Here is a 19696-nt window from a genome sequence, read left to right as displayed (position 1 = left end):
AGACTGCGTTCTTTGTGATGAGATTATGAGAACTTCCTTTAGAGGAAAAAAGAATAAAAATTCAAACATGTCTGCAACTGAGACAGTTACAGGCTTAAGACAGGAAGAAGGAAAAAAATTATAGCCTTCCAGAGCTCAAGACTCAATGGTATGTCCACAACAGAAGTTTGGTCTGTCTTCTGTTTGCAACAGGACGAAGTTAAATCACTCCATTAAGGGGATTAGGGTTTTTGTCTTCAACCCAAGCTATGACAGGCCAGGTTAAAAGGACCCATCTAGTTATGATACCAAAGTCCACAGCAATAAGCAGTGAGACACTTGCTACTTGATCCTCTCTAAGGACAGCTAGCTGGGACAAATAGCTTATAGTCATCTGATTTAATGGTGGCAGCTACACCAAGGCTAAAAGGAACGGGAGTGGGTTGGATTTGTACCATTCATTTCACATTGCTAAGAGCAACTAAGCCTCCCACCCTGCAGGGGGAGGCAGTGCAGACCTGGCTGCTACCAGTCAGTGGTTAATCATTCACTAGGGGGAGGAGGAGGGGCACTAAGGGTACAGCCTGTGTCAAGGATGCATGCTATATATGTATATGTGTATATATATATATATATACACACACACACATATACATATATATACATGTATAATCACTAACGCAGCAACTGGAATAGGCACAAAATTACAGCATCCTAAACCCTGCATGGGTCACAAGAAGAAACCCCAAAAGCAAAAACTGGGGCACAGCAGCAGCAGCCTCCTTGGGCAGATGTACTGGAGCTGAATGTGGCCATAGATAGCAGGAGAGGGAAGTGGGAAAACAAAGGTGAAAACTCACAGGAGTTTTCCTTGGCCAATAGGATTTTCAAGTTAAACAGCGACCCCCACCCCCCCACCCCTCTGCCCTATCCCTGATCCCCATTCACATGCTCAGGCCCCATGCCCCCACTCCGGAATTGAGGATGACTACTTGGCTAGGTTTCCATTCACGGCAGTGGAGGAGTAGCTGGTGGGGAGAGAGGCACCTTGCTCGGCCTTCTCCTTTGACAGGTCAAGGCCGGAAGCCCCATAGTGACTGGGCCGAGGCTGGAGGAGCTCAGGCCGGACCCTGGGCAGCTGAGGGATGCCATGGGTGATGCCTACAGGCTTGGCCTGGGGCAGAGGGCTGGGATTGAAGCTTACAGAGCCAGAGGAGCAACTGGGCTCATTGACAGGCAGCAGCACATCTCGAGGCCTGGCCCTCATACTCTGGGAGGCCTGTGGCTGAAGGTTATAGCAAGGGCCCATGGGTAGGGGTAGGTGTGAGGGTCGAGCTAGCTGAGGCCCAGATTCCTCAGGTGCCCTTGGCTCTGGCCCTGGCCCTGAAAGCGCCACTGGCTTGGCCACAGGAGGTACACAACAGGTTGCCTGCCCATATGGAGACTGGCTGGAAGGCCCATCCAACTGGCCAGGGCTCATCCAGGCAGGGCCTGGCCCAATGGGTAGGGGACAGGGAGCCCAGGCAGGCCAGTCATAGGCCCCTGGGGGTTCAGTATAGAGGGACAGGGGGCTGTCTCGGCCCCATTCTCCCTCTTCCTCCTCTTCTTCTTCATCTGAATCTTCCTGCTGAGCCTGGAGCTCATCAGACTCCAAGTAGCCCTGGGCTAGGTGAGAATTAGACAGCTCCAGCTCTAAGGTCTCCGCTGTGTCGAGGGAGCGGCTCCTCCTGTTGAGGGCCATGGCAGCAGGTGGAGGTCGAGGGTGCATGCCAGGTAGTCCCAAGTATCGAGGGAGGCTGCTCACACCCCAGGGCAGGCCTTGGTAGAAACGGCTGCGGTAGTTGTTGAAGGCATGTTTGTGGTAATAGCCCAGTTCGAAAGCTTCCAAGGAGGCTGCGAGGTCTTCGTCATTGTGGAACTCAGGATTCTCTTCGCACTTGCCTTCTCCGTCTCGTTCCACATCAGCGATGTCAAAGGTCACCATGGGCGGCAGCTCGGGGAGGTTTTGAGTGAAGGACGAGTCAGAGTCAGAGCTGCAGGACATGCTGGAGAAGAGGTTTCCGTTGCTGGTGAACTCCACCAGGGCCTGGGAGAAGCTCACGGTGGCATTCCCTTCCTTCTCCACCTCCTCTTCCTCTGGCTCCTCAGGGGGCGAGTAAGTAGGGTAGGCCCTCCTGGGTGAGCCTCCAAAATTTGCTTCCTGCATGTCTGGCTCAAACATGGCATCACTCTGGAAGAGCTGCATCAGGCAGGTGCTTTGATCTTTCTTGGAGCAGGTTCCCTCGAATCGCTTCTCCAGTGGACGGAAATCCCTCCAGTCTGGCTCACTGCTCGCAGTGGTGGGGAAAGCTGAGGTGGTTCCCCGGCAGGACGTCTGAGAGGCCCCTGATGCTCCTGCCACCAGGCCCATCACCGAGGGGCCTAGGGGCCTCATCTGATACTCCAAGACGGGCTTCTCTTGCCGGGCCGGGGCTTCTCGAGCACGAGCCTCTCTGGCTGGGGCCTCTCGGGCACGGGGCTCCCTGGCATGAGTGTCCCGGGAGTGGGTCTCTCGGGCACAGGCTTCCCTGGTATGAGCCTCTCGGGTGCGTGCCTCCCGGGCCTCGAGTTGCTCCCGCCGGAGTTCCCAATACAACAACTGTTTCTGGATAGTCACCAGCCGCTCCTCCTCTGTCTCCATAGCCCCTGGTGGCCGTGAGGAAGAAAAGGGCTCGAAGTTCAAGAAGGGGTCAAACATCTCAGAGCTGCGGCCATGGAGGTCGTAAAGGCAATCATCCTCGGGCGGGGAGTTCTCGAGACTGTCATCTGGCTCATAGAACTCATAGAGGGCATCACCACTGTAACTGTCACGGGGTAAGCAATCCCTACGCACGAGCCCCAGGGCCTCACCTGAATCATCCTCAAAGCCGGGTGTGGTAGAATCATAATAGCCTTCATCACTATTAGGGGCCGATTCTTGCTGGTCACTCTGAGGAGTCAGAAGTTCCCCAGGGGCCAGACCAGGGTAAGACCGAACAGGGTCAAGGAGCATGTAGGCATGGTGGCCCGGGGATGTGGTGGGAGGGTAGCCCAGGTTCATATTGGGTCTCGGGTACATCTGAGCACTGGCCCACAGATATTCTAAGTCATTGTCTTCCTCCTCCTCTTTGACTTCCTCTTCTTCCTCCTCTAACTCCACTTCCTCCTCCTCCTCCTCCTCTTCGTCATCATCATCATCATCCGGCAGGGCCATCTCTTCCCCACCTCCTTGGTAGGTCACCAGGCAAGAACTTCTTTTGGTCCCATCTCGGTTGGCCCTCTGGCCCCCAGAGGCCATGCTGTCTGTCATACTGTCCATGTCCTGTTCAGCTATAATGTCACCACAACCTGTCAGAGAGTCAAAGCTTTTCAGGGATGTGACATCCCCAAACAGGAGGCTCAGCTGGTCTCCCACAGGACCGCCAGGCGGGTTTACGTCTCCTGCCACCACTTTCTCGCCTGTTTCTGGGCTGTGGGGCTCCTCTAGGCTACTGGCTTCAGGGACAGAGTTGGGCTGCACTAGTACCGGGGCACAGGCCCCTGGGAGCTTTTCTGTATCTTTGCAGGCCATCTTCTCAGTGGGTGGTGGAGAACGCTCTGGTACCGGAGAAACTTTTGGTCCAGGGGCTTCCTGGGGCTTGGAATTTTCCTTTCTTAGGGCTTGGAAGGACTCCTCAGAGGGGAGCAGAGGTGACGAGCTAACGAGCTCATGAGGCCTGGCTTTGGTGCCCTCAGGATCCTTTGCCCCTGGCTCATTTTGCTCAGCCCCAGTGACCTTGCTCTTCCTGTGCCGACGAATACTGCTGAAAAAGCCTTTTAGGCCTTTCTTTGGCTTGGGCACAGAGGGAACCTTCTCATCCCCAGCTTTCTCTGGGGCTCCAGCCGCTGATGTCTTCCTCCTGGAGCCTGTCTCCAAAGCCCCGTGGGCACTCTGGGAGCTGGGAAATCCGCAGGGTGACTCAGGCAAAGGTAGCGGGAAGCCAGTTCCTTCACTGACAACCTCTTCAGGACCATGGGCTGCTTCGCTCAGGCCATCATGGGTCTTGCTCTTACTGAGACCCTTCCTGGAGCTGCCTTTCCCAGAACCTTTGCTTCGTCCCCCTCCAAAGAAACTAGGCAGAGTACAGATCCCCTTCTTGCCACCAAAGAGTTTCATGGCAGTTTTCTTCAGCCTACCTGGGCCAGAGGAGGGCGGCTCTGATGTTGGCCCTTCTGTCGGTTCAGCTGCCTTGTTCTTCTTGGCTCCTTTTTCTGCCCCTTGGTCCTGGGTGTCCCCCGAAGCTGTCGCTCCCCTGGCCTGAGCAGCTTCATCCTTTTGGGTTTCCATGGCGATGGGGACAACTCAGATAGGTTTAAGCTGGAAATGCAGCCGCTGCCTTCCAGGCACTGTTACAACATCATCAGTTGAGGAGGCATCACCGTAGGGTCTGCAAGAGATGAGAGAGGCAGACAGAGAGACAGATACTGGTGAGCAAGCAGCCAGGCTGGGTTTGTTTGCACAGGTGTCTGTGGTCTCAGGGTTGAGTGGAGCCAGAGAGAAAGAAAAGGGAAACGTGGGGAAAATCATAATCCACTCCATATGTTTTGCTTGCTTGGCCAGCCCCCTCCGGGCCCCAAGGCGGCAAAATCCCACACAGAGCAACAGGCAGCCATCACCTGCTATCCCCTCACTGGGTCCACTCCTTTCAGGTCACCCTAAGCTCAGGGGAGCACTGGGCAGGGGAAACCGCAGACATGCAAAAGGTCAGGTTGTGCTATTGGCTGTGGGGCAGGGGAAGGGGGGGGGTGGCCATTGGCTGTCTAAAGGGCAGTTGTAGGGAGACACACATAAGGCAGGAGGGAGCCTGGCTCTGTTGTCACAGAATTTTTGTAAAGCATCTGACCACATGGTCCATTAAGTCCTCACTGCGTTCTCCGGGATCCAGGCCTCAGTTTCACATTACACTGAGCTCCCACTGACATTTTGCCTGGGGTGGGGAAGAAAAGCAGATGTAAAGTTTCTCATCCTGCCCACAGGGCTTGGCAAATCATGTGCAGGACCATGCTCAATCCTTCAGAACCCCAGAGAGGGAGGCTCACAGACCCGCAGACTGAGGTTGCACTCCAGAACCTGCTAACATGATGGGGTGGCCTCAGGAAAGGTACTCTCCGGGCTTCAGTATCCTCCATCCAAGAGGCCTACCAACCCCTCCTCCTCTTAGAGGTCATTGAGGAATGATCTAAGCCACTACTTACTGTCCTCTGCCAACTTGGAGCCCCCATGAGGTTTAGAGCTTTACCTTTAGAAGTGGGAGGCAAACTGTTTCTCCTCCAGTCCCCTCCCTGGTTCTGTTGGCCCCTATCTAGCAGCTCCCTCTCCAGGGAGGGAACTCCTTAAAGGCATGACCCTATGTGGTTTACACTTCTTGCCCACGACACAGGCTTTCAACAGCTATTCAAATAAAACTGGTACAAACCAAACCCCTCTGGTCTAGGCTCCCAATCCTCCAAACACCCAAATGCCAAGAGAGGGAATACAAACAAGGGCTAACCACCACCCACCCAAACATACCTCCTCCTACCCCTATCTGGTGTGCTCCATTGACTGTAGCTGTTCAACAGCTGAATCAGTGAGCAGCCTGCTGATGGACTTAAGGTGGGAAGCAGAGGTAGAACAGCTGCTGGGAGGGCTACTGGGACACACACACACACACACACAGAAAGAGAGAGAGAGAGCGAGAGAGAGAGAGAGAGAGAGAGAAATATCACTGCTGTCTGGGAGCAGCTGATCAGCAAACCAGCTCTGCGACTGGTAGCAACAGGAATAAGACTCAAACATTCACGATGCAGTAGAAGACTGTGGACCAGCACGGAGTGGAGAGAGACTGGCAGCTGTACTCAGGCTTCTGACCTCATTAGAAATCTCCCCCTCCCCCACCCTGACCTCTTCCTGGAGCCCCTACTCCTCTCTTCCAAACATTAATTTGTGCTTGTTGCCTTGCTTGCCTTGACACTTCAATCATCAGTGTGATGCAAGTTTCCATCAAGAGCACTCTGTAGAGATAAATATTAAAATAGGCAAAAGATAATGGCTGGTTATCCAGAATAGTGCAAGACCAACTCATCTGATGGCTTCTTTGCTGAGATCTCTGTGTTGCCATTTTCTCAGGTTACAGGTTTTCCTGGGTGGCATATTTTTTTACCTTTTATTTATTAAATATAAATTTCCAAAGTACAGCTTTTGGATTACAGTGGCTTCCCCCCCCCATAACTTCCCTGACACCCACAACCCTCCCATCTCCTGCTCCCTCTCCCCTTCCATTCACATCAAGATTCATTTTCAATTAACTTTATATACAGAAGATCAATTTAGTACATATTAAGTAAAGATTTCAACAGTGTGTACCCACACAGAAACACAAAGTGTAAAGTACTGTTTGAGTACTAGTTATAGCATTAATTCACATTGTACAACACATTAAGGACAGAGATCCTACATGGGGAGTAGGTACACAGTGACTTCTGTTGTTGACTTAACAATTGACACTCTTGTTTATGGTGTCAGTAATCACCCTAAGCTCTTGTCATGAGTTGCCAAGGCTATGGAAGCCTCTTGAGTTCGTGGACTCTGATCTTAGTTAGACAAGGTCATAGTCAAAGTGGAAGTTCTCTCCTCCCTTCAGAGAAAGGTACTTCTTTCTTTGATGGCCCATTCTTTCCACTGGGATCTCACTCACAGAGATCTTTCATTTAGGTCTTTTTTTTTCCTTTTGTTTTTGCCTGAGTGCCTTGGCTTTCCATGCCTAAAATACTCTCATGGGCTCTTCAGCCATATCTGAATGCCTTAAGGGCTGATTCTGAGGCCACAGTGCTGTTTAAGACATCTGCCATTCTATGAGTCTGCTGTGTATCCTGCTTCCCATGTTGGATCATTCTCTCCTTTTAAATTCTATCAGCTAGTATTAGCAGACACTAGTCTTGTTTATGTGATCCCTTTGACTCTTAATCCTATCATTATGATCAATTGTGAACTGAAACTGATCACTTTGACTAGTGAGATGGCATTAGTATATGCCACTTTGATGGGATTGAATTGGAATCCCCTGGTATGTTTCTAACTCTACCGTTTGGGGCAAGTCAGATTGAGCATGTCCCAGATTGTATATCTCCTCCCTCTCTTATATTTAACAGGGATCACTTTTCAGTTAAATTTCAACACCTAAGAATAAATGTGTGTTGATTACAGAGTTCAACCAATAGTATTAAGTAGAACAAAAAAATACTAAAAGGGATAAAGTATTAAGTTGTTCATCAACAGTCAGGGCACGGGCTGATCAAGTCACCGTTTCTCTTCTCACCATTTCACTTCAACAGGTTTCCTTTTTGGTGCTTGGTTAGTTGTCACCGATCAGGAAGAACATATGATATTTGTCCCTTGGGGATTGGCTTATTTCACTCAGCATAATGTTTTCCAGATTCATCCATTTTGTTGCGAATGACCAGATTTCATTGTTTTTTTACTGCTGCATACTATTCTATAGAGTACATATCCCATAATTTCTTTATCTAGTCTACTGTTGATGGGCATTTAGGTTGATTCCAGGTCTTAGCTATTGTGAATTGAGCTGCAATAAACATCATGGTACAGACAGCTTTTTTACTTGCCAATTTAATTTCCTTTGGGTAAATTCCAAGGAGTGGGATGGCTGGCTGGGTGGCATATTTTGACATCACACAATTCCAATTCAGCCCTGCCTGTATCTGAGAGCCCCCACAACACACAGTGCCTTCCATTTCCAAACACCCACACCCACACACTCACTTACCCATAGTCCCCTGCCCCAGAGTATGATGGGAATATAGGCTCTGTCATCCACATGAGTCCCCCATTTTCCAGAGCACAGAGGTTTTCACCTCAGCCCTGAAATTACTGACAGGGTTGTCATTACAGTATTAGAGATGGGGGAGCTGGGGTGAAACAGTATTCACCTCTGTGGGATTCATGAAACATACCGCTCCTGCACAATCAGTGAGTGACAGGTGCTGAACTCCAAGCTGCAGGGCAGGCCAAGAAGGGGCACCCCCAGCCTAGACTTTTAGGGAGTTCCTAAACTAAGGAGCGAGTCCCTTATGTTAACAGGGTGAAAGTACAACATGAAGCAGGTCCTAAAGAGCAGGTCCTGTTCTTTCTCAAGCCAGGTAGTGGGACATGGTTCCTTTGTGACTTGTTTTCATACCCCGTGGGTAAATATGACAGCCAGAAAGCCATCCTCCGTGCTCAGGAAAGCTGCCTTGAGGAGAAGGCATTTGGTGTGGGCTTTATCAGATGGGAGGGAGTGAAAATGGCAGTGATTCAGCAAAAGGCCCAGGTGAGACTAGTAAGTGCAACCAGGCCTTAAAGAAGCCTCATGGGACCCAGACATGCTCATGAATCAAAGCTTGACCCATCCTGCTGGGGCTGGGGCTGGGGCTGGGGCTGGGGCTGGAGTTCCCGGGGCACAGAGGGATTGGGCAAAGTGAATCACAAACAGGGCTGCTTTTCAGAACCTTGAGCTGAAGGGCAGTCCTCTTGGGCTTTCACTTGCCCTTATTCCTGTGCGCTGTAGGGGCAGAGGCCAGTCCACCACCGCTTTCAATATCGTCCCCTTCCCTGCCACAGGCAGCTGCGGTGTGTTGTGGAAGGAGCCTGGGCCACAGGAGTGTGCCAAGGGATGCTGAGCAGGCCAAGCCAGCCTGCTGAGCCGCAAGTACTTGTGGGCTATTCCAAGATGGAAATAGCTCCTCTACCTACACCCCCTCCACACACACACACACACACACACACCTCCAGTTCAACTGCAGCGGTGCGAGGATGAGATGTGCTAATGGGCACCAAAAAGCACTTTGCAAACTGCAAAGTACAGTGCAAATGAGAAAGACTGGCATGACTCTCATTATTACTCCCTTCCAGGTCAGATCCCCATTTCTTAGGAAGCAGAAGACCTTGCGTAAAAGGCTGCTCATTTGTAAAGCCATTTGCCGTGGGGCACTGCGGGACCTGCTCCTTTGGCCAGGCAGATGGGGAGCCAGGTGTGAGGAGGTTTTATATGCATAGACCCATGTAAAATCCTCTGCCAGGAGATTTAAAAGGCTTCTGCCTATGTGATGGGGGTGCTTGAACTAGGCAGGGTTGTGTGTCCCTGGGTTGCAGACTTTCTTGGTCTCAGCCCCAATTCAAGCCCTCCCCTTAACCTTGCTGGCAAGGATCAGCCTGGAAACTGCCATCTCTCATCTCCCTGCCATGTCTCTCCCAGGGCCATGTCTCCCTGCTGCTTCTGTAATTCCTCAGCCTGAGTCCCCAAAGACACTAGGAAGGAAGGAGGCAGGGGTCTCTCCTAGCTGGCAGCCATCCAGCCTATCCCACCTAGTTAAATCTAACTGAGACCTCCTCTACTCTGCCTACCTCTTCCCTCATTGCTACAGCCTCCCTCATCCCTGCCCAGGTCACGAAGCTGTCCTTCCTCATAGGTGGTACTGCATTTACTGAGCACCACACAAGTTCACCAGGGGAGTGAGGTGGGGCAGAAAACACAAGGGACAGACTCTAGCTCCCTTAGACTGGCGCTGGTTTCCCCCAAGGTTCTCGCCAAGAAAGTGGCCCTGCTAAATGCAACCCTCAGGTTTCTCAATCTGTGTGGCTGTCTCTCTCTGTTTCAGGAGGACTGCAGGATAAGCTAGTCTGGTGTCCCTGGTAGGGACTTCTCGCTGAAGCTGCTGCTTTCACAGCAGGGAGAATACTGAGACAGAAAGCAGTAGGGGGGCTGACAATGCTGTGGCGTAATGCATAAAGCCACCGCCTGCAGTGCCGGCATCCCATATGAGCACGGGTTCGAGTCCCGGCTACTTCACTTCCAATCCAGCTCTCTGCTATGGCCTGGGAAAGCAGTAGAAGATGGCTCAAGTCCTTGGGCCCCTGCACCCATGTGGGAGACCTGGAGGAAACTCCTGGCTCCTGGCTTCAGATCGGCACAGCTCCAGCCGTTGCGACCATCTGGAGAGTGAACCAGTGGATAGAAGGCCTCTCTCTCTCTACCTGTGCCTCTCTCAAACTCTGCCTTTCAAATAAATAAATAAATCTTAAAAAAAAAAAAGAAAGCAGTAGGGCCATCCCCACTCCCAGAGCCAGCCTCAAGGCTATTCTGGAAGCAGTGCAGGACTGGCTATCAGAGAGGAGCTTCTTTATTCTCCCCTCTACTTAAAACACAGGACTCAGACCCACCCCAGAGACACTTCTTTGGGAGGAAAAAAACAGTTACAGCCTGAGCCTTGCACACTGTACTCCTAGCTCAGCTTCCTGGGGCTCATACAGCCAACTTAGAGAAGGCTGGATTTAGGGAAGAGACAGAAGTATGTGGACTTACGCAGCGGCTCCAGAGGCACGGCCTCAGCCAGCCCCTATTCCCCAGGCCTGTTTCAAGCAGTCTTCCTGGAGGCAAGCCTGCTCCAGGCCCATCCTGCCCTTCTGTATGTTGGGGAGAAGCAGTGAGAATGAGGACTTAGCCCCCGCCATTCCTATCCCAAGTCAGCCAGTTCTTTACTGGAATCAGCTCTTCCAGCTGGGAGAAATCTACCGAGCTATTTCACATGCTTGTATCTCACTTTTCTCAATGGTAACATGAAGCCTTGAGAGCGCATCCCTATTGTAGGCAGCAAAACCAATGTATATAAAGTATCAAATAAAATGTGTTACAAAGCAGAAACTCAAAACATTATAGCAATGAACACTTACTATTTTATTCAAACCAGGCTTGGACAGCTTCTAGCTATAATACCACCTCAGTCAGGATTGGATAGGGTGCCCCCCGGGGCTCTTTAACTAGGTGACCAAACCTCCTTGGGCTTCACTGTCCCCAATAGGAGGCTGTACTTAATCATTTAGCCAACTTTTCCACATTCACGGACCCAAAAGAGTGAGCTACTGGCTATCAGCTCTCATTTATCTGAGAATTTCAACCAAGCCCAGTTCACTAGCCCAGGCCAGAAAGGCCAAAAACTCAAACTCAGCTAAAAGCACCAATATCAAAGGAAATGCAAATCAACAGACATCCTTCACCCACTTAGGGTACACCAGTTTATAAAACACTCCCCACCCCGACTCCCATTTTTCCCTTCCCAGCATGCATGAGTCGCGTCTGGCCACAGAACAGGAAAGTGTGCCTACTTGGGAAAGGACTTGTCCAAGGTCACGCAGTAGGATGGTGACAGAGCCACACTAACTCCCAGGCCTCTTGGGTCCCAATTTCATGCCACTCTATTGCACCGGACAGGGCCCCCAGCCAAAGGAAGAAAACTGAATGTGAATACTGCAAAGGTTCTCCTCACACCTGTAAGAGCCATCATCTCCCCTCCCACCCCACTTCTGTCCCAGCCAAGCTGATCTTTCTCTGCAGCATTTCCAGTCCTCACAGGCTGCTGCTGATTTGGCCCCGCCCAGCACATTCCAGAAAGCCTGAGGACTTCGGACTCTAGGGCCGCCAACCCAGCTTGTGGCTGCTCTCCTCATCAGCAACCCCACCGCACTCCGCCCAAACTGTGGAACGTGTCCCTCTAACTCCCATTTTCCTCCAGAGATAAGTCCGAGGGGCCCAGAAGAGGCTGAAACAGAAACTTGCCAGTGTGGACACAGATGCAGAACGTGAGCTATTTAAGGAGAACAAATTCGGAGATTATCTGGAACTTGAACAACCCATTTCTAAAGCTCTCAAAACTGTCTTTTTCAGGGCTTGAAGGCAAGGCTGCTCAGCCTGGTAGCCTTTGGCAAAACTGCAGAGGTTGCTGACGGAGCCCCCTTAGCTGCCCCTGCGACCAGCACTCTCCTAACTGGAGGACTTCTTGCTGAGGCTGGCCTCTCCCTCCAGGAGGCAGTTTGCCAACTCCAGACGCAGCAGAGATGCCAGATCGGGCCTTCTCTCCCTACCAGTCCCTTAGTGGACTCATTCACATACTCAGCCACGCGCCACTCACTCTAGCAGGCCTCAGTCAGTTCATCTTTCCCTCAGAAGTGGACCCCTCTTCCTCTCACAGTTGCTGCGACCAGCACAGAGTGGGAGCTCCAACAGCATAAATTCAGCTGGAGCTTGTCAGCCTGAAACCGGAATGCCAGTTTGTTTTGCTCCTTCCAAGCTGTGTGCTTTCCGCAAGTGGCCTGCCATCTCCAAGACCCAAATGCCTTATCTGTAAAATGAAGAAAATGCTACCTACCATGCAGGGCTGTGGTGAGATGTGATTAGAGATGATCAATGTCAAGGCAAACTAATCGCTGGGCACCAAACAGATGGTTGATAAATGGCCCTTGTGACGGCCTTGCTTGCAGTCTCCTTCTGCTCTCCAGCTCCTGAGAAGATGACAGGAGCCTCTTAGCTGAGCTCCCTCTAGTCCCGCCCTACCGCAACGCCGAAGTCCCGCCCCTGCCTCTCCTCCCATCGCAGCCTTCCTGCACACCCTTGCCAGAATCATTTTCTTACAACCCTGATTTCAGCGCATCCCTCCTCTACTTATCAAATTATTCCGCATTGCCTACAGGATCGGGGCCAAACCCCTTTGCCTGACCTTCAAGTCTCGCTCTGCCTGCATTCAGCCTTGCAGGTTTCCAGGCCTCACTTCTCTGTCCCTTGGCCCAGCCCCAAATCCACAGGAGTTTCTTTCTAGTTGGGGAAACCCAGACACTGCTTCTCCCTAAAAATGGACTGTCCTGCTGCCTCAGCTTTCTCCTCAGGCAGCTCTGGCCCCCTACCTGCCTGGGGCGTTGGGAGTCAATCCCTGCCCAGGCTCCCAAGCCTCCTTACAGAGCAATGTACCCAAGGTGAGTAGGCTCCATAGGCTTTCACCATGTCCGCAGGAGCCCAGAAAGGGCAAGGTAAGAAATGGGGGCCCCCTTCTCCCTCCCCCCCAGTGCAGATGAAGAACAAGAGAGGAGCTAACCTCAGGGACACAGGTGTTGACAGGCCAGTGGCAGCGGGGCAGCTAGGCCAAGTGGACAATGGAGACCTCAGACTTTCTTAGGCAGCCACCTCTCTACTCACCACATCCTAGGTGGGCAGCTGAGTGGGAAAAGGGAGTCTTGGAAGGTGATCCGGACAGTGTGCTTTGAGGAGGGAGATTTAGTTTGGGGATCTGGAGCTTTGGACTTAGGTGTATCCTTGGGTAAATCCCTTCTTTGTTCTTCCTCAGTTTCCCCATAGAGAAATGGGAGATTGGACCAAACAGTCTGCTTGACTTTAGATTGCCCTGAGTGGCTAGGGGCGGGAAGGTAGCATGTTCAATTTTCTAGCAGCTGCTAAATGGCACAGTTGGGGGATGGGAGGGCACTGGATTGGCTTTGGGAGTCCTAGGCTATGCTGGAAAGTCCAGGTACCTACCTGATTGGACTCAGTCCACCACTGCAGGAAACAAGTACATTATGGACCAGCTGCACTCCTCAACTGCCCTTCCCCCAATATTTTACACAATGAAAATACACTAGTCCCAGCTTTGGAATATTCCCAACAGAGCCAAAGAGGAGGGGGCCCAGAACTGCCTTGATCTAGCCCTCTCTCCCCAGAAAAGAGCTGCAACCCGCAGCGGGGAGAGCTGAGCAGACAGAGAGGGAGGGTTGGGGAGTGCTGGCTAGAGGAGGAGGGTTGCAGTCTGCTTGGAGGCCCAGCAGGGGGGAAAAACCTATAGGAGATGAAAGCAATGAGGGCTCCATGACAAGAAATGCAGATCAAAGGTTTGCAAAGGCCCCTGTAGCACCAGTATGCCTGCCTCTGACCCCACCAAGCCCCCTCGGGCCATTCTCTCCATTGTCCACATTTTCCCCTAAACTCAATAGGGGAGGGAGAGCGACGCGCCCTCACTTAGCTGGTACCTGCATTTCTGCAGAGATTCCGGTTTCCCTGCCTGCCTTGCTGGAGGTACCCTTACACACGCATGGGTTTGAAAAATAAGATGGAGCGGAGGAGATGAAAGACTCTGTGATTATTTAATTCCGAGAACAGAAGTTAGGGGTGGAGAGATGGTTTAATGCCTGTGAAATCTCCAGTGGGTTGTTAAGCAGAAAAGCAATGGTGGCCAGCTGCTCTCCCCTCCAGCCCTCCACACACAAACACACACACACACACAAACACACACCACAAGGCAAGGCTTAACTATAGCATGAGAGGCTCAGATTAGCTCCGAGAAAGAACTCCTTGGCAGTGAGATGGGTGACCCAGGAATGAGTGACACAGGAAGGGTATGAAATACCTCCTCTGGGGGCTCAACCTTTATCACCTAGTTTATCTGTCTGGGCAGGATTCGAGGCAGGATAATTGATGGAAAAATGTTGGGCATCCCTGCTTCTAGCTGCAGGTGGCTTATCTGTTAAGTGAAGAAGCTGGAAACTCCTTGTTCCTCTTTGGTCCTACAGGAATGCTCATGCTCGGGCCAGGGTTGCTGTTATTTCTCTCCTTCCCTTAATCTCCTGGACCAACTGAGCAGTGCTGTTCTCCCACACACATTTTCTGAGAGTATAAATGTAACAATTCTTGAGGAATGTTTAACACCTCTGCTATCCTAGGAAGGAATCATTCCTGCCAACTTTTCCCAACCAACCTCCCCTCTTTCTGAAACTTTCAACCCTCAACAGGCTGCAGACCAAGAGGCCAAAGAGACATGAAAAAGAAAAGAGGTTCCCCAGATGGAGCCTCCAAGTTATTAACTCAGCCTCTTAAGGAATGGGGAAGGTGAGGGGAGGAGGTGGGATAGTTAATGACATCTGCCTGGAGCCAAAGCTGCTGGAGCCTGGGGCACAGTGGAATGATCTGCTGCACAAGAGGCCACAGCCTATCCCTAAATAGCTATGTGACCTTCAGCAAACCCTGGTGGCATAGGGGTACAAACTGGTGCTCTCCCAAGGCCTGTCCAGTTAAGAGGAAGGGGTGCAGCAGGGCCCTAGGGAACATTTCTCAACCTTTGCAGCATTGGTATTTGGGAATCCAGGTTGTCCCCAGTTGCTCCCAAAAGGCTGAAGGGAAGCTGACATGGTGAATCTGTCTTTTGGAGATAGCCTGATCTCAGCCCTAGTTCCAAACTTGCAGCAGGCTTCCAACCCCTTCCTAAGACCTCATTCTACAATTTTCTCAAAACCCCATTTTTTATTATGGCATCTTTATACACACAAAAATGTCAATGTCTCTCAATTCCCCACTTTTTAATGTGCCCTTCTCCCAAAAGGAGAAGTATTTGGGTATTTGGGCATCCCCAGCACTGGGCTCCAACCTCTTCTCTCCTTCTGGGCCAGACCATCTCAACCGCAACAAAGTCAGCTCACTCACCCTGTCTGCCAGGCACTCTTTCCCACTCCGAAGTTTTGCTAGCCCTCTGCCTACCAAGTCCTTGTACTTTCTGACAGCTACCCAGGAAGATCTCCTGGCATACACAGGTCGTTCCTCTCTCTCCACAGCAGCGTGCCCCTGAGTTAGCAACCAAAGGTATGCAAAATCTGGGCTCTGAGCCGTCCAAATGCAGAGCTTCCTGTTGGGGGATCCATCACAATGTTTATTCTTGCAGTTGGAGCCTAGACCCCTTCTCCATGCTCATAAGGCACACTCAATAAATATCTGAGCCACGTGTATCCTTTCTTGAGTCACTTGCCAATGAAGACAAGCAGAAGTTGGAAAGGTGAAGATCTTCTCAGCTGCTCTACAAAGAGAGCAAGTCCTTGGGAGCATTCAGTAAGTGCCCTGCACTGCTAAGTTTTGAGAGAGTTGTGGCTGAGGTGCAGGTTTCATTTGTTCCTCTGAAGGGTTCTGGGAGAACCCAGACATCCACAATACCAGGGAGACAAAGCAAAGGTAGGGAAACTTAATTACAGTCTGCCTTCTATTATAATTTAAGCCTGAAAATGCCCAGGAGAGGCAGGTAGTCCTGGAGGAGTTGGTGGGGGAGGGGGGGCGGTGAGGGAGAAGTCACCATGGGTGGCAAACAGGGAGGCAGAAAAGGCACCAAGGAGAAGGTAGGCCTAGAACTGGGGCCTGCCAGGGAAGAGGATCTGGACAGGTGGAGGCTCAGTAGGTTTGGCTGTGGGGAAGGGAATTACATAGAGCAGTGAGATACATTAGGGGGCTGTAGGCCTGAACAAGGCAGGGGGCATGTTCTACCCTGAACTGGAGAGATCCAGCTACAAGTGGAGGCCTGGTCACGGTGGGAGGTTACTGTACCTTGGTCTCTGCAGTCCTGGCTGGTGTCAAAAGGTCCCCAGCTAGCCTTCCCCCAAGTCAGGGATTTACTGGGTCTTATTGCCCCTCTGCAAAGGTGGTCAGGGTTCGCCTGGGCCCTGCAGCCCACAGGGTTCTCCACCTTCAGAGGTTGATCAACGGTCCAGCAGAGCCTTCCAGGTTCCTGTTCCTCAGAAAGGCCTACAGAGCCCATTGCCAGAGATGCACTGTGGTGCTGTGCCTGTGCAGTGGGTGGGGCCCAATGAGGGGGACTGCACGGGGTTGGGGGTGGGGGGCTGAGCTGGAATCCCCACAGGTGGGGCAGGAGGGAGTTCAACAGCGCAGTGCCCTCCACCCTGCCCATGCTCACACCGCTGCGGCAGGCGGGCAGAGCCACAGAGGGAGGTGTTTGTGTGCGGGACAAGGCTCGCCTTGATCCTGTGGCCCACGCCGAGGCGAACCTGACCGAACCTGACCAAACGGAGGCTAGCTCAGCTCTGCGGGGCCAGTCGAGCTGCCGCCTGGGCGTCTGGGCTGTGGCGCGCCAGGCGGGCACAGCCCCCTCAACGCCTGAGCAGCAGCCCAGGCAAAGTCCGATGTCTGGGCGGTCACCAGTGTCAGAGGTGTCTTTAGCAGACAATGACAGTGGCCAGGCGGGTTGGATATTTTAAGTAACTGCAAAGTTGTCAGGCTCGACTCCCTAGCACCAGCCCTTTCACATACACAGCGACGGTGCGTCCCCTACTACAATGACTGGCTCCTCGGCCTCTGGCACGGAAATTCCCGCACAACACTGCGCCTATGGATATTTTTAAACAGGAGGCCTTAGAGAAAAGCGCGCCAGTGCCCCTCCAAGGGAAAAAGAGGAGAGGCCGGGGCCGGGGGGAGACAAAGCGGCCTTGCAGCTCTAACCCAAGGACTAGCTTGCGCTGCAGCTCTGACCCAAGGACCAGCAAGAGCCCGCGGCTGGCCCGCCTGCCCGCGGAGGCGGGCGCCACATGCGCCCAGAGGCCCAGGAGGAGGGGGCGCGGCTGGTTGGGGCCGCCAGGCCGAGGCTCCGAAGGGAAGCGGGCAGCCCACAGGCCCAAGGGAGTTTCCCTCAGGCCCGAGGGAGCTCCCCTAGCGAGGGGGCAGACAGTGTGGATAGGCTAATCCACGCCAAAGACAGTCCCCGTGGGGCCCGAACCAGCGCGCTGGCTTCGTCCGCAGAGAGGAGGGAGAGGCAGGAGATGCGCAGCGGAGGGGAGGGGCCGCGGCAGGGCCGCTGGGGTGAGCAGTACCCGCGTAACACAGCTGTTCCACCAAATGTGCTACAACAAAGCTGCGGAGCTCCCGGCCTACAGATGCGCGGCCTGGGGTACTGGCTGGCGGCGTCCCTCCCGGGACTGCGCGGCAGCACGTGCGGGCCCATCCCCGCCTCCCCCGAGAGCCTGGAGGCATGGCCCATGCTAGCTCGCCCTCCCTACCCTCCATACCTTCCCCACCCCCAGCCTTGGTCGCCCGCGCCCAAGGGACTCGCGGCCGCTGGGCCCCTCACGGACAGTCTGTAAAGCGAGCTCCAAAGGAGAGAGGCCAGCGGCCCCGATGCAACCAGCCCAGTCCTTAGTGCCCTCCTCCAGGCGACCCGAGCGAAGCACGCGGGAATGCACCCGACCGCCCGCAGGCGGAGGCTCCTGGCTGCGCGCAATGCTTACCCGGCCCGGTCCGGCTCTCAGCCCGGTTATTGTCTGCTGCGCCGCCCTGGCCGCGGCTGGATCCTTGGCTGCCGCGGCCGAGAGCGCCGCCACCGCTGTTCCTGGCGCCGCCGCCGCCGCGGCTCCAGTCACCTCCTGCACTGACTCCCCTTCCCCAGGCTTTGGGCAGCTCCCCCATACCCCCTCCCCACCGGACTCCACGGCCACAGGGTGGGGCGTCATTGCGTTGATTGGCAGGCGTATGACCCAATCGCTATGGTGGGAAGGCGTGCCCGGACTGCCCACTGTTTTCCTTGGTGCGTTTCTCTTTAAATGCAAATAAGCGCGGGCGTGGTGTTGGCAGGAGGCGGAGAGGGTGCGGAAACCCTTTCTGGGGCTCCCCGCTCCCGCCCCCACGCCAGGCGGGTTGCGGCGTGGCTACACCGCTGGCTGGATGGGCCGGTCCCTCCCGGATGGAGTTCGCTGAATCCCTGGAGTTCGGTTTCGGTTTTGTAGGGCTCCCATTTTCGTGGCCGCCTGCATTCATTTTTCTGTGCCCTGGCTGCCACCCGGCCGTTCATCCCAGAGCTAGAGGCCAGCGAGGAGAGAAACTGGTAGAGAGTTTGGGTGGGTGGGGTCTGGGAAGACTTCACAGCCCCTTGGCACCTTGGCTTGCCTATCCTTAGGCGTAGAGACAAGGCCCTGTGGCTCGAACTCCCAGACCACCCAGAGGAGGCACTCACCTGCTAGGCAAGCCAGCTGCAGCTCCCGCGCCCCAGCTTCATTGGTCTCTGTAGCACCCCAGGGCCCTTAGGGAGACTGAGGTCGACTTCCACCCGTTACCGACAGGCCCGCTACTGCCCGGAGAAAGGAAGGAATTTCCCCCAAGGTTCGCCAGCCTGTCCTAGCCAGGGGCAGATTTGGATTCCGGAGCCCCAAACTCCCCATTCAGGGCTGCTTTAACTTTTCTTCTATGGGGAGATGTTTCCCCGGCTTGCACAGAGCCTTCTGGAGATCCCCAAGGTCTCGAGACCCTTCTCGCCCCCCTTTAACTGTGAGCCTGACTGACTACAGGTCCCTGTCCCTGAAAAGCCTAGATGTTGAGAGAAAAATCTTGTCCAGGCCCAGACGGGAGGTTGTGCTGAAGACACAGGTAGTAGGCCTGTGGCAGCCTTGCCCTCCTCTCTGAGATGTGGCAGGGGGCCAGCCCAGCTTGGGTCTCTAACTAGCCTGAGGACGTTAAGTGGCATTAGTGGCTGCCAGGGCCAGGTGAGCTGAGGCAACAAAGAATCCAGTTCTACCACTAGTCAAGAATATCCAGAAGGCCCTGCCCTAAAACCGTGAAAGTCTCAAAAGGCAGGAGGGTGGGTTAAGGCTGAGGGGAGGGAAAGGATTAGAGAACAATGCATGCCAGCTTTGTATTGCGGGAGTGTTCTCTGCTGCTCCACAGGGTCCTGTCTGCCTTGAAAAGATCCAGCTGCTGAACTGGTGAGCGTTGCCCTGCTGCCTCTGCTTGTGTGGGGAACAGGAAGGGGCATGGCTGCTGGGGCTGGAATCTGGCTTCAGCTCTGCCTCCAACTCATGAGATTTTGACCAATCCATTTTCCTGTCTCAGCCACTCCATCTCTGTAAGTAGGAGGTAAGACTCATTGGCTCCCTTGATCTCTCTGAGATTTGACAGTTCAACTCAACTCTTTCTACAGCATTCTGTGACCTTCCATGACCATCCAGGACATTCTGTACATCTTCAATAAAGATCAAGATCGAATATCAGAACCCCCCCAATCCTAGTTCCAGATCTGAATCAATGGTGGGGAATGGGAAATTGCTGCT

At 53.3% G+C, this 19696-nt stretch overlaps 1 protein-coding gene across 2 annotated transcripts; it reads right to left on the bottom strand.

Moving 5' to 3' along the window:
• Positions 1–923: 923 nt before the first annotated feature.
• On the bottom strand, positions 924–17982 carry AMER1 (APC membrane recruitment protein 1). 2 transcript variants are annotated; one of them, XM_062183323.1, is made up of 3 exons: positions 17885–17982; positions 12217–12349; positions 924–4424 (listed from the first exon to the last, which is right to left on the bottom strand). In XM_062183323.1, the coding sequence occupies exon 3, from the start codon at positions 4322–4324 to the stop codon at positions 968–970; it is 3357 nt and encodes a 1118-aa protein (XP_062039307.1). In that variant the 5' UTR covers positions 4325–4424; positions 12217–12349; positions 17885–17982; the 3' UTR covers positions 924–967. The 2 variants fall into 2 exon arrangements, with proteins under 2 accessions (XP_062039307.1, XP_062039308.1); XM_062183324.1 differs by lacking the exon at positions 12217–12349.
• Positions 17983–19696: the final 1714 nt, after the last annotated feature.

This window comes from Lepus europaeus, chromosome X, assembly GCF_033115175.1.
Source record: "Lepus europaeus isolate LE1 chromosome X, mLepTim1.pri, whole genome shotgun sequence".
NCBI lineage: Eukaryota > Metazoa > Chordata > Mammalia > Lagomorpha > Leporidae > Lepus > Lepus europaeus.
The sequence above is the reverse complement of the archived record's forward strand: the minus strand, read 5'-3'. Positions and strand labels throughout refer to the sequence as shown.